Source organism: Thalassophryne amazonica, chromosome 6 (assembly GCF_902500255.1).
Source record: "Thalassophryne amazonica chromosome 6, fThaAma1.1, whole genome shotgun sequence".
NCBI lineage: Eukaryota > Metazoa > Chordata > Actinopteri > Batrachoidiformes > Batrachoididae > Thalassophryne > Thalassophryne amazonica.
Window position 1 is genome coordinate 67,136,538 of NC_047108.1, and position 12,939 is coordinate 67,149,476.

A 12,939-nucleotide genomic window follows, 5' to 3' on the forward strand; every position below is an offset into this window, starting at 1 on the left:
AGATCAGCAGCTGATGTGTGAGCTACAGTGAGCCTGTGGTCACACTTAAAACCTCCCCACAGGCAGAAGCAGCAGTCAAACACAAGACGGAAATAACTCAAGGTTTGTTCTTACCGCCACCAAGGAGGTAATGATTTTAACCGGTGTTTGCTTGTCTCATGATAAGCAATAAGTAATGATGAATGGATTTCAAAGAAAAGTGGTGAGCAGATATACAGTAGTGTTCAGAATAATAGTAGTGCTATGTGACTAAAAAGATGAATCCAGGTTTTGAATACATTTCTTATTGTTACATGGGAAACAAGGTACCAGTAGATTCAGTAGATTCTCACAAATCCAACAAGACCAAGCATTCATGATATGCACACTCTTAAGGTTATGAAATTGGGCTATTGGTAAAAAAAGTAGAAAAGGGGGTGTTCACAATAATAGTAGTGTGGCATTCAGTCAGTGAGTTTGTCAATTTTGTGGAACAAACAGGTGTGAATCAGGTGTCCCCTATTTAAAGATGAAGCCAGCACCTGTTGAACATGCTTTTCTCTTTGAAAGCCTGAGGAAAATGGCATATTCAAGACATTGTTCAGAAGAACAGCATAGTTTGATTAAAAAGTTGCTTGGAGAGGGGAAAACTTACGCAGGTGCAAAAAATTATAGGCTGTTCATCTACAATGACCTCCAATGCTTTAAAATGGACAAAAAAAACAGAGACGCGTGGAAAAAAAATGGAAAACAACCATCAAAATGGATAGAATAATAACCAGAATGGCAAAGGCTCACCCATTGATCAGCTCCAGGATGATCAAAGACAGTCTGGAGTTACCTGTAAGTGCTGTGACAGTTAGAAGACACCTGTGTGAAGCTAATTTATTTGTAAGAATCCCCCGCAAAGTCCCTCTGTTAAATAAAAGACGTGTAGAAGAGGTTACAATTTGCCAAAGAACACAATTGGCCTAAAGAGAAATGGAGGAATATTTTGTGGACAGAGTAAAATTGTTCTTTTTTGTCCAAGGGCCGCAGACAGTTTGTGAGACGACCCCCAAACTCTGAATTCAAGTCACAGTTCACAGTGAAGACATTGAAGCATGGTGGTGCAAGCAACATGATATGGGCATGTTTCTCCTACTATGGTGTTGGGCCTATATATCGCATACCAGGTATCATGGATCAGTTTGGATATGTCACAATATTTGAAGAGGTCATGTTGCCTTATGCTGAAGAGGACATGCCCTTGAAATGGGTGTTTCAACAAGACAATGACCCCAAGCACACTAGTAAACGAGCAAAATTGTGGTTCCAAAATAACAAAATTAATGCCTCGCAGATGTGAAGAAATCATGAAAAACTGTGGTTATACAACTAAATACTAGTTTAGTGATTCACAGGATTGCTAAAAAAGCAGTTTGAAGATAATAGTTTTGAGTTTGTAGCGTCAATAGCAGATGCTACTACAACCCCTGGCAAAAATTATGGAATCACCGGCCTCGGAGGATGTTCATTCAGTTGTTTAATTTTGTAGAAAAAAAGCAGATCACAGACATGACACAAAACTAAAGTCATTTCAAATGGCAACTTTCTGGCTTTAAGAAACACTATAAGAAATCAAGAAAAAAAGATTGTGGCAGTCAGTAAGGGTTACTTTTTTAGACCAAGCAGAGGAAAAAAATATGGACTCACTCAATTCTGAGGAAAAAATTATGGAATCACCCTGTAAATTTTCATCCCCCAAATTAACACCTGCATCAAATCAGATCTGCTCATTGACATTGACCCTATGTGTTTTTTTGCAAGGAATGTTTGCAGTTTTTGCTCTATGGCAAGATGCATTATCATCTTGAAAAATGATTTCATCATCCCCAAACATCCTTTCAATTGTCCAAAATATCAACATAATCTTGTGCATTTATTGATGATGTAATGACAGCCATCTCCCCAGTGCCTTTACCTGACATGCAGCCCCATATCATCAATGACTGTGGAAATTTACATGTTCTCTTCAGGCAGTCATCTTTATAAATCTCATTGGAAAGGCACCAAACAAAAGTTCCAGCATCATCACCTTGCCCAATGCAGATTCGAGATTCATCACTGAATATGACTTTCATCCAGTCATCCACAGTCCACAATTGCTTTTCCTTAGCCCATTGTAACCTTGTTTTTTTTCTGTTTAGGTGTTAATGATGCCTTTCGTTTAGCTTTTCTGTATGTAAATCCCATTTCCTTTAGGCGGTTTCTTACGGTTTGGTCACAGACGTTGACTCCAGTTTCCTCCCATTCGTTCCTCATTTGTTTTGTTGTACATTTTTCGATTTTTGAGACATATTGCTTTAAGTTTTCTGTCTTGACGCTTTGATGTCTTCCTTGGTCTACCAGTATGTTTGCCTTTAACAACCTTCCCATCATGTTTCTATTTGGTCCAGAGTTTAGACACAGCTGACTGTGAACAACCAACATCTTTTGCAACATTGCATGATTTACTCTCTTTTAAGAGTTTGATAATCCTCTCCTTTGTTTCAATTGACATCTCTCGTGTTGCAGCCATGATTCATGTCAGTCCACTTGGTGCAACAGCTCTCCAAGCTGTGTTCACTCCTTTTTAGATGCAGACTAATGAGCAGATCTGATATGATGCAGGTGTTAGTTTTGGGGATGAAAATTTACAGCGTGATTCCATAATTGTTTCCTCAGAATTGAGTGATTCCATATTTTTTTCCTCTGCTTGGTCTAAAAAAGTAACCGTTACTGACTGCCACAATCTTTTTTTCTTGATTTCTTATAGTGTTTCTTAAAGCCAGAAAGTCGCCATTTGAAATGACTTTAGTTTTGTGTCATGTCTGTGATCTGCTTTTTTTCTACAAAATTAAACAACTGAATGAACATCCTCCGAGGCCGGTGATTCCATAATTTTTGCCAGGGGTTGTATTGTTGTGAACACCCCCTTCTCTACTTTTTTTTACTAATAGCCCAATTTCATAGCTTTACCAGTGTGCATATCATGAATGCTTGGTCTTGTTGGATTTGTGAGAATCTACTGAATCTACTGGTACCTTGTTTCCCATGTAACAATAAGAAATATACTCAAAACCTGGATTAATCTTTTTAGTCACATAGCACTACTATTATTCTGAACACTACTGTATAATGTATTTCAATTCTGGTGGTGATCCGGAATATATTCTGGAACTGAGATTTACAAGAATGTTTGGTACATAGCAACAAAATGTTGCTATATGCTAAATAAAATACAATCAATTTTTGAGTTATCCTGTGAAAAGACAAATAAACAAACACCAGTGAAAACATTATCTGCTCAGAGGAGGTAATTAAATATCCAGACCACAACCTGGCCCTTTGAATGAGAGAATGTTCACATTCCAATGAGAAAAACAAACAAAATCTGATACTTTACAAGAAAGCATGCAGGTGCCTCTGTCTCACACCTCTGTGCTGCATTCTTGTGGATCTCATGTACAGAAACTGTGCAGTCAGGGATTGAACCCAAAGATGCTCTGGTTAGTGGACAACGTCACATGCCAACTGGGACCTGTTTCAGAAAAGGTTAATTAAGCCCATGAAAGGGGCAACACGAGTCAGTTGCAGAAAGAGAGGAACGTTAAGCTCAGAGTCAATTACTACGGTAATTTATTCTGTGAACCTAACCTGGTTGGAAACAGGTTTCTTTCAATAAAGTTCATTCTAACAGTTTTGAACTATAATGTTATAGCTGTGATAAAACTTTTTTAGGCACCGACTCAAGCAGTAATTTTGTTTCATGTAGTTTCTCAAATTTTTGCAACTGCAAGCCGTGCGCACCCGTGCGCACCCCCCCCAAAAACACATACACACACACACGCTCCTATGTACGCTCACATGAGGATTTGCAAGCCAGTGGTGTGAAAGTGAGGCGAACAATTTTTTTCTTTTTAGTGAATGCTGCGGTATCAGGCCTCAGTGGTTAGCTTGAGCGTGAACCTTCACACTGATTAAACTAACTCAAATTAGCTGTCCTGGAACAGAAAACTCAAGTGTTTCCCATCTCAGGGTAAATCAACTCAGAGATAGACTCAGTTTGTTGAACCTCCTTTTTGAAACAGGCACTTGGAAAATCTGACTTGACAATATTTAATCACAGCAGCACATTTCCTCACACAAGGAGAGTAAAGCAAAAATCCATTACTGCAGTTAAACAAAACAATAAAAAGGACATTTTAAAGAACAATCCAAACTTTGTGATCCCTTCATTTCTCACATCATGCTAAATTTGATGATTATGCACACAAATGCAAGGCAAACTAATTATATAAACAATTTCATGTACAGTATGAAATCCGCAAATGTGCAATAGCACAAGTAGTCTTATAATCCTTTTAGCTTGCTGATCATTCACAAGTAGAAAGCTTTACTCGTTCTGAGCCTATGTTACAGCTTAAATTACACAAAAAGCTTAAGAATTTACTAAATTAGCAGACAGCTAATAATTAAATCTCAATTAAAATTAAATAGTTTACATTAAATATACAAACAAAAAGAAATCCTTTAGATGCTGCATTCCATACCTATCACATTGCTACCTTATGAAATGATCAGTAAGCAAGTTTCCATGTGTTATGAGGATGCACTTATTATTACACAAACCTTTAGCTACAGTAAATTAAAAGACGGCATCTTGAAATGTTTCTACATCAGGAAATACATATTCAGTGTGCAATGACGGAAGGGTTTTGTGGCCATGCAGCTGGTGACACTGTAATAGCGCGAAGCCCAGTGAACTTATCTACTGTAGTGGGGTGGCATAGCAAAACATTTGTTCATTTTGTGATAAAAGCATGGAATTTGGCACACATATTCTAAATTAACTATTGTTTATTTTGAGATATGGAGCCATCCTGGAGCTGACCTCTAATGAGCTACAGGAGTCAAAGAATTACACAAGGGTCAAAATTTTAAAATGCTCCAATCATGTTGAAAACTATACCACATTGTTTGTCTGAACATAATGATTCCAAAAAGGTATAGTTTGGACTATCTATGACTGAATGTTCTGGAGTTATGGGGTAAAAACAACAAAAATAGTGACAAAGATCAGTTTCAGTTTGTACAGGGGTCAACAGTTAAAGTTGCTCCAATTTTGGTAAAAAGTGATGCAAATTATTGTTTGAAATAAAAGGATTAATAAATGGAAAAGTTCTGACTGTGTTGAATGCTTGGTCTCCAATGTGAAGGTCAACCAAGGTCAACATCCATTGGATTCTATGACGTATGACAAATGTTACCCTGTAACATGATAACGAAGCATGGTGGTGATGGTGCAAACTATTCCTTTTTAAAATGCTATTAACTATGCTATTAGCATTTTAAAATTTTGACCCCTGTGTATTTCCCTGTGTATTGACCCCTGTAGCTCATTAGAGGCCAGCTCCAGGATTGCTCCATATCTGGAAATAAACATTAGTTCATTTAGAATATGTGTGCCAAATTCTATACTTTTATCACAAAAAGAAACATTTTATGGAAATTTTAGCTAAGCTGCACCACTACTGGAACCTTTGTTTCAGACCAGCCGTAGGCTTTAACTAAGCATCTTATGGCGGTCAAACACAGTCTTGCGTTGTTCCTGAACCTGCTTCTTCCAACGTTGTTGCGCCCCTTCAACTCGCTCCAGCACAGTGTTTCCTCTGGCCTGGCTACTGTGCACTGGTGGACGCATCTCCTGACCAAACAAACCAATTACATTTTATCTTCATGGCATGACTGTGAATACAAATACAAGTTTGAGCTGAGCACTGATTGTGCCAATGGCTACCTCAGAATTTTCTTCGTTGTGCAGTGGCTGGGTGTACGGATCATGTTTACGGATAAGAGGATCGACCAGGAGCAGGAACAACATGTAGAGCAGCAGGGCACCCACAACAGACAGGTAAATGATGATCGTTACCTGGAACACAAAACATTTAATGTTACAAACAACACTACAATGGCATTTTAAAGGGGTCTTATTTTCCAAAACTGGCTTCATCCAGCTTTAAACAAGGTTGAGGTTTCATGTTAAACATCCTCAAAGTATTCTATGGCCGTGCACATAGAAAGAACAAGAACACCACCAGGAAAACAGAGAGTGATGTGAACTTGTTCACTGAATGGCTGAGTGGAACCAAGAAGGAACTCCATTAAAATAAGTAAAACAATGTCTGTGACGTGTACCAGAAGTCCATATTTACAGTCCTTCTGGCAAAAGACACCTACTGATCTGGTTTGTACTCTAAGGATCGGTGGGACAGAGATCAACTGTTTACCCATTATGTTTTCCCTCACTGTGGAAAGGCAGCATGGTGACCAGCAGCAGCTTTCTACTGAAAGCAACTGGCACAGAAACAAATTGCTTCTTGAAAGCTGAAAATGGGGTTCCTTGCTTCCTTTAAGATTCTTCACCTCAGCACCTATTGGGTATTGTTGGCTCCAAATTTTAATATCTGTGTTGTCATAACTTCTGAACAATGTTAAACTTGTTTTAAAAATTGTAAGATATGATCCCTTTAAGCTGATATTAAACCTGTGAGTCCCAAACATTTTTTGCTGTGTGACCCGATGGAACTCCCAAAATTCTGAAATCCCGGTAACTTTTGTCCATTAAACCAGAACAATTTTTAATCAGTCATTAACAGCAACGGGATGCCTACGGTTCACGTAGCTTCAGTAGTTCGATAGTTATTTTAGAGATGTGACAATGGGCCGGTTATCTATGTGGGTGGTTGCCATCCAAGACTCAAGGCAGTTCCATGAAGTGTGTAGTGAAGCATGCCACTAGCGCATGCACCCAGATGTGACTTGACAAAGAGCAACAAAACAAATTTTACTGTAGTAGCAATGGCAAGCATATTACTTGAGCCTATGTATTAGTTACTGTTGAAAATTAAACATTCGGGTTACAAATTTAATTTTGTTCCCCTCCTGCAATGGCACCAAGCCCCCCAGGGAACATCTGTGTTAAATTATTACTGAAATTTATCAGTGACTGGAAATTATTTTTCCTATCACCCAAACAACTGATCTAAGACAAACCTGCTGTGTGGTTTTCAACTACTCTGCAATTCCACTATTTTGGGATATGCTTGGTTTCAGTGCAGAAGGTTCCCGGTTCAAATCCCACCCCTGCCACATTTCTCCATGTGAAGTGGAGCTGCGTCAGGAAGGGCATCTGGCGTAAAACCTGTGCCAATTCAACATGCACATCCACCTTGGATTTGCTGTGGCGACCCCAAGTGCAAACAAGGGAGCAGCCGAAGGGAGTTACTGTAGTAATAAAACATTCTAAACACAATTTTTCTCCTTGAACAGGTAATCTGTGACTAAAAGTATTAAAATAGCCATACCTTGATGGTGTTGCTGCTTCGTTCTTCATACTTGCACTCACACAACAGGCAGTAAGCTTCCACATCATTTCCTGGCACCGGCATAGGCTCAACCACATGGAGGCAGTTACTGAAAAACACAGAGTCTTTGCTGATTCTAGCTTTATTTTCTACACAGTAACACTATAAAAACTCAAGGAAAAGAAAATTGAACTGGCAAGCTGTTGCTCTAAACACAATGATTTACCGATTTCACAGCAGATATGGCTGACATATGTGAGGAAAAGTACAGGATTATCAGTAACTAATTAATACCATTAAGAACTGGCTGCATGAGCAAGGTGACTCATTATCATTCTTTAAAGATATACAGGTGTGTCTAAATAAAAAGCAGTGAAATTTTTACATATTATAGACTCTTTATGTACAAAATATTTCAAGCATTTCATTTAATTCAATTTTGTTTAATTTATTTTGATAACCATGGCCTTTAGCTCCAAAAAACATACACACATTTCTCAAAATATAAGAATATTTCTTAAGACCAATTAAAAAAATGGACCCCTGCTGAGGTGTTATGGAAGCCCAGGTTGCTTTAATAGCACTCTTGTCTGTATTGTTGAGTCTGGTGTCTCTCATCACCCTCTCGACAATACCCCATACAGAATCCATGGAGTACTGACTATGGGGCCAATCAAGCACAATAATACCATGACCAGCAAAGCGGTTAGTATTTTTGTACTGTGAGCAGGTGTCAATTCCTGCCAGAATAAAACCTCCAAACCTTTAAAATCTCCTGGAGGATCAATGGGATGACTTTGGACTTGATAAAACACAGTGGACCAATACCAGCAGATGACAAGGCACCACAAATCATCACTGACTATGGAAACTTCACACCGGTTTTCAAGCAACTAGGATACTCTGCCACTCCATTCTTCCTCCAAGGCAGGAGTGGGCAACTTGTTCCAGAAAGGGCCAAGAGGGTGCAGGTTTTCTTTGCAGCCACTAACTCCACCAGGTGATTTCACTGATTAACTGATTCCATCTGCTCAAAGTGATATTAACCAGTGAAATCACCTGGTGGAGTCAGTGGCTGCAAAGAAAACCTGCACCCTCTTGGCCCTTTCTGGAACAAGTTGCCCACCCCTGCTCCAGGGTATGGAACCTTGATTTCCAAATGAAATGCAAAGTTTTCATTCATCTGAAAAGAGGACTTTGGACCACAGAGCACTGGTCCAGTTCATTTTCTCTTCAGCCCAAGTAAGACACATCTAACTTTTATGCTTTTTCAGCTTTTCTCTGCATTGCTGGAATGTCCAGTGGTGGCAGTGAGTGGCCAAACACTGGGAGATCTCCTGAAATATTTTCTCATTTCAGGTTGCTTCATCCAGCTCCCTCTGGATTCTCTCCTCTGCCACCAAAAAGAAATGTCTGCAACTCATCGATGGCCCATGGTGTGATTTTGCGCGAGTAAAAAAAAACTTGCGTGAAACAAACGAAAAGCAAGGTCGCTGTAACACTGTTGCAACTAGCAGTGGTAGAACTGTGTAATGGAAAAGGGCCTATTGTCTCTGGTTCGGGAGTGGCTTGACATAAAGAATGTGACACTTGTACAACATGTCTGTGCTTGTTGCAAAAGCATGGCAGCTTAGTGGTTAGCACTGTTGCCTCAAAGCAAGAAGGTCCTGAGATCGCTTCCTGCTTGGTCTTTTCTGTGTGGACTTTGCATATTCTCCCCATCTCTGTGTGGGTTTTCTCTCACAATCAACAACATTGTGATTTAGGGTCTGCTCCATTCTCTGCTCCTGACCAAGGCAGTGACTCTACATCTGGAGTTCATCTCCGGGCACTAGACTGTGGCTCCCACTGCTCTGTATGCTTGGATTGTGTCTAACTACTGTATAATTACGATGGGTTAAATGCAGAGGACAAATTTCGTTGTATGAATGTACAATGATGGGCAGCATGCTGGCTTAGGGGTTTTTTCCTTTTTACTTTTTGAGCTGTAGGCTGTAACTGTCTCTCCCCCCAAAAAGCTTAAAACATTATAGTTTATATGTAATGAGTCTAAAATATATATTTTCACTTTCTGAAATATCCAACAAAAATATCATACACCTTTCCAGAACATTGTTTTTAAAATGCACCTGTAGTTAAATTGAGCAAAGCCATGAATAAAGTTATACCTAACACATAGTTTTCTTACAATGAAAAAAGAATTATATGGTCATGAAAAGAGCCTTTAAAAATATGCATGGATAAATGAATGAATAAATAAAGCAAGCAGTGCTTCCCAAACTGAGGAACAAGGCCTGTACCTGAATGTTGTAAAAGTATGGGGTCAGAAGAACATGATTATTTCACTTAAATTTTTGTGTTAATTTAAATGCTTTCAATGCATTAAATAAAGTGCATTGGGGGTGGGGGACAGAGATCAAAGGAGACTATAGAGGGTTTTCAATCACGCGACCGATTTGCTCCTGTCTCCATCGTGGATTACTGCGCGGCTGACGCGTGAAAGGAAATGGAGAGAATGAAAGCTTATTACAAGGCTTTAAAGCCTAAAGATAAAGCTGTTTATTGTGATCGATGTGTAGCAGTTGGTTCAGTGGATCCGTATGTTGTACCGGATAGTGAATTTAATGACAATGTAATGAAGTGTCCGACAGTTTCACAGCGTAAGCTTAATATGGCCAGAACCAAGCAGACCACCCATAAATCCACCGGACGAAAAGCTCAGAGGAAGCAGCTCACTACCACAGCTGCCTGGAAGAGCGCTCCGGCTACCAAGAGTGTTTAGAAACCTCAACGTTACAGGCCCAGCACCGTGGCGCTGACAGAGATACACCGCTACCAGAAATCCACCGAGCTGCTGATCAGCAAGCTGCCGACCAGGTAAGCCTCGCTGGCCTCCTGCAGAGCATCACAGCGAAGCTCTGAAAGCGGAGGTCGGTCTTGAAATCCTGAGCGATTTCTCTCACCAAGCACTGGAAGGGCAGCTTGCAGATCAGCAACTCTGTGGATTTCTGGTAGCAGCGGATCTCTCTCAGCACCACGGTGCTGGGCCTGTAACGGTGAGGCTTCTTCACACCGCCGGTAGCCGGAGCACCCTTCTGGGCAGCTTTGGATTTGGCTTTACGGGCGGTCTGCTTGGTTCTGACCATATTAAAGCCTCCTTCAGACCTGCTCTGCCTCTTCTGCTGAGCCAGGTCTCTCTGCGTTTCTTAGAAAGCTCGTAACACTCCACTGCTTGATGCACAATAACTGCTGGTAGCCTGTAAAATGAGCACCTGCCTCATTTTTAATCACCTCTGAACAACCGAAGACAGCACAAAAGTTGACCATTGTTGAAGCTTCTGCAATTGTTCGCCAAATGCACGTAGCGTATCACAACAGCCACCGCATTGTAATCCAGAATGGCCACGGGGCGCAAAATCACGTGACCGATACATCACATGAAAACCCTCTATACCTTTAAGCAATCTGTACAGAAAATCACTTTTTTGTTGAGCCATGAGCTCCTTCAACCTATGATGAGAGATCACAAATAACCACGGCTTTATATGAAGAAGTCATGAGCAAAAACATTTTGTGAAATGCTGAAAGAGTTTGTCTTACCAATCCTTCTGGGAGACATTTCTGTTATAGATGTGGCCAGTGATGTTTCTGTATGGTGGGCAGATACATTTGCAGCGAACATCTTCAAAACTCTGAAATTTTTAAGCAACCAGACTTAAAATGTGAGCCCAGATATTCAGTGAACTACTGTCACTCACTGTTGTCACCAAGAAAACAATTTTGCCATCACACTTTAGTTTATGCCATCTGTCTGATTGGTTGGTTTATTTTGTTATTATTAAAAAAAAAAAAAAGAAAAAAAAAGCCCAGCTAAATTATGACTTCGTTGACTTGCCTAAGCACCTGACTGGACCTCATATTGACCAAACCAATCATCAGCTATATTATATATATATATACAGACACACATACTTACACGCTGGGTACCACATGGTGGTAGGCAGAAAGTGAGCTCAGTTCATAGAGTAAATTGGACAATTTGGAAAATGTTCGAAATCATGACACCATACTGAAGAGTTTGCAAAATGAAACTAAGGAGTCTTCAGTATGGAATATTGATAAAATTGTGACGTATGTTGTGCTTTGACTAATATGACTTTGTGTTGTGGCACTATATCTGATGAAAAGGGAAATGAATAAAGTAACAGATTTGTCAAAGAGGATAAATAAAACACTGAAGAATAAATACTTTGTGGATTGTAGTGCAAATTCTGATCACAGCAACCAAGAATGAGCATGAGTCTCTAGTACATCGATATATATGTATATCAATTAATGAAAACTTTACATGCCAAATCCCCACTGATTCTTCCCCAAACAGGCTGAAATATTAGTGAAAAAGTGACTGTACAGCAAATCAGTTTGTTTTCCCCATACGCGCCGATTTGTTTACGTCGCTGACATCAAGTGCTTCGTCAGCTCTGTATCTGGAGGCATCATCATCATTCGTGATTAGAGGTGGTATGTTGACTTAGCGCTATTCGTTATAAAACAAATAATTGGGGGAAAAAAATGTCTGAAACAGCCCTTAAAAGCACTAAATGAAAAATCACCTCTGATTGGGAACCAGTTAATGGCAGCTGTGTGAAAGAGTAAGTTTACCTTCGCCTGTGCGAACAGAATAACATCGAACAGAAGCACTGCGGCCACAGCGACAAACAAACGTCCTCCTCCGCGACAAAACATCATCTCACTGCAGCGCACCTCAGCCAAAACACACTACGGAGGCCAAAGACAGCCTTATACTAAAGCTGTCAAATAAAACTCACTTTAAACTCACATTGTTACTACATTAAAATTACAATGAGAGGTATTTAGCTGAGCTAATGTTTGTATGCTTCCTCCTTCCGCGTTTGCGTCACGCATCAGCCACAGACAACATGAAGCGATAGTGCCACCAACAGGCCATATATATATATATATATATATATATATATATATATATATATATATATATATATATATATATACATATATATATATATACATATATATATATATATATATACATATATATATATATATATATATATATATACATATATATATATATATATATACATATATATATATATATATACATATATATATATATATATATATACATATATATACATATATATATATACATATATATATATACATATATACATATATATATATACATATATATACATATATATATATACATATATATATATATATACACACACACACACACAGTAAAACAGCGCTAAAGCAACTTCTTCTTCTTCTTCTTCTTCTTCTTCTTCGTGTTTAATGGCGGTTGGCAACCAGTTTAAATGGAGCATTACCGCCACCAACTGGACTGGAGTGTTGGTCAAGAGGCTAACATCCCCCAAATAAAATTATATATGTATAAAACAAAACAAACAAACAAAACAAACAACAACACAAAAAACAATAGATTTATAACCTGTGCAGTAATCCTGTAGTCTTCAGAAAGTCGTAAAGGCAATTAAAGCAGATCCCACCAGACTGTAGCTTAAAC

General features: G+C 39.1%; 1 protein-coding gene across 1 annotated transcript; it reads right to left on the reverse strand.

The window, feature by feature from the left end:
• Window positions 1–4,103: 4,103 nt before the first annotated feature.
• Window positions 4,104–12,253, reverse strand: tmem9 (transmembrane protein 9). Its single transcript, XM_034172376.1, has 6 exons — window positions 12,030–12,253; window positions 10,968–11,059; window positions 7,368–7,476; window positions 5,801–5,932; window positions 5,538–5,707; window positions 4,104–4,777 (listed from the first exon to the last, which is right to left on the reverse strand). Exons 1-5 carry the CDS (start codon window positions 12,114–12,116, stop codon window positions 5,567–5,569), a joined length of 561 nt encoding a protein of 186 aa, XP_034028267.1. The 5' UTR covers window positions 12,117–12,253; the 3' UTR covers window positions 4,104–4,777; window positions 5,538–5,566.
• Window positions 12,254–12,939: the final 686 nt, after the last annotated feature.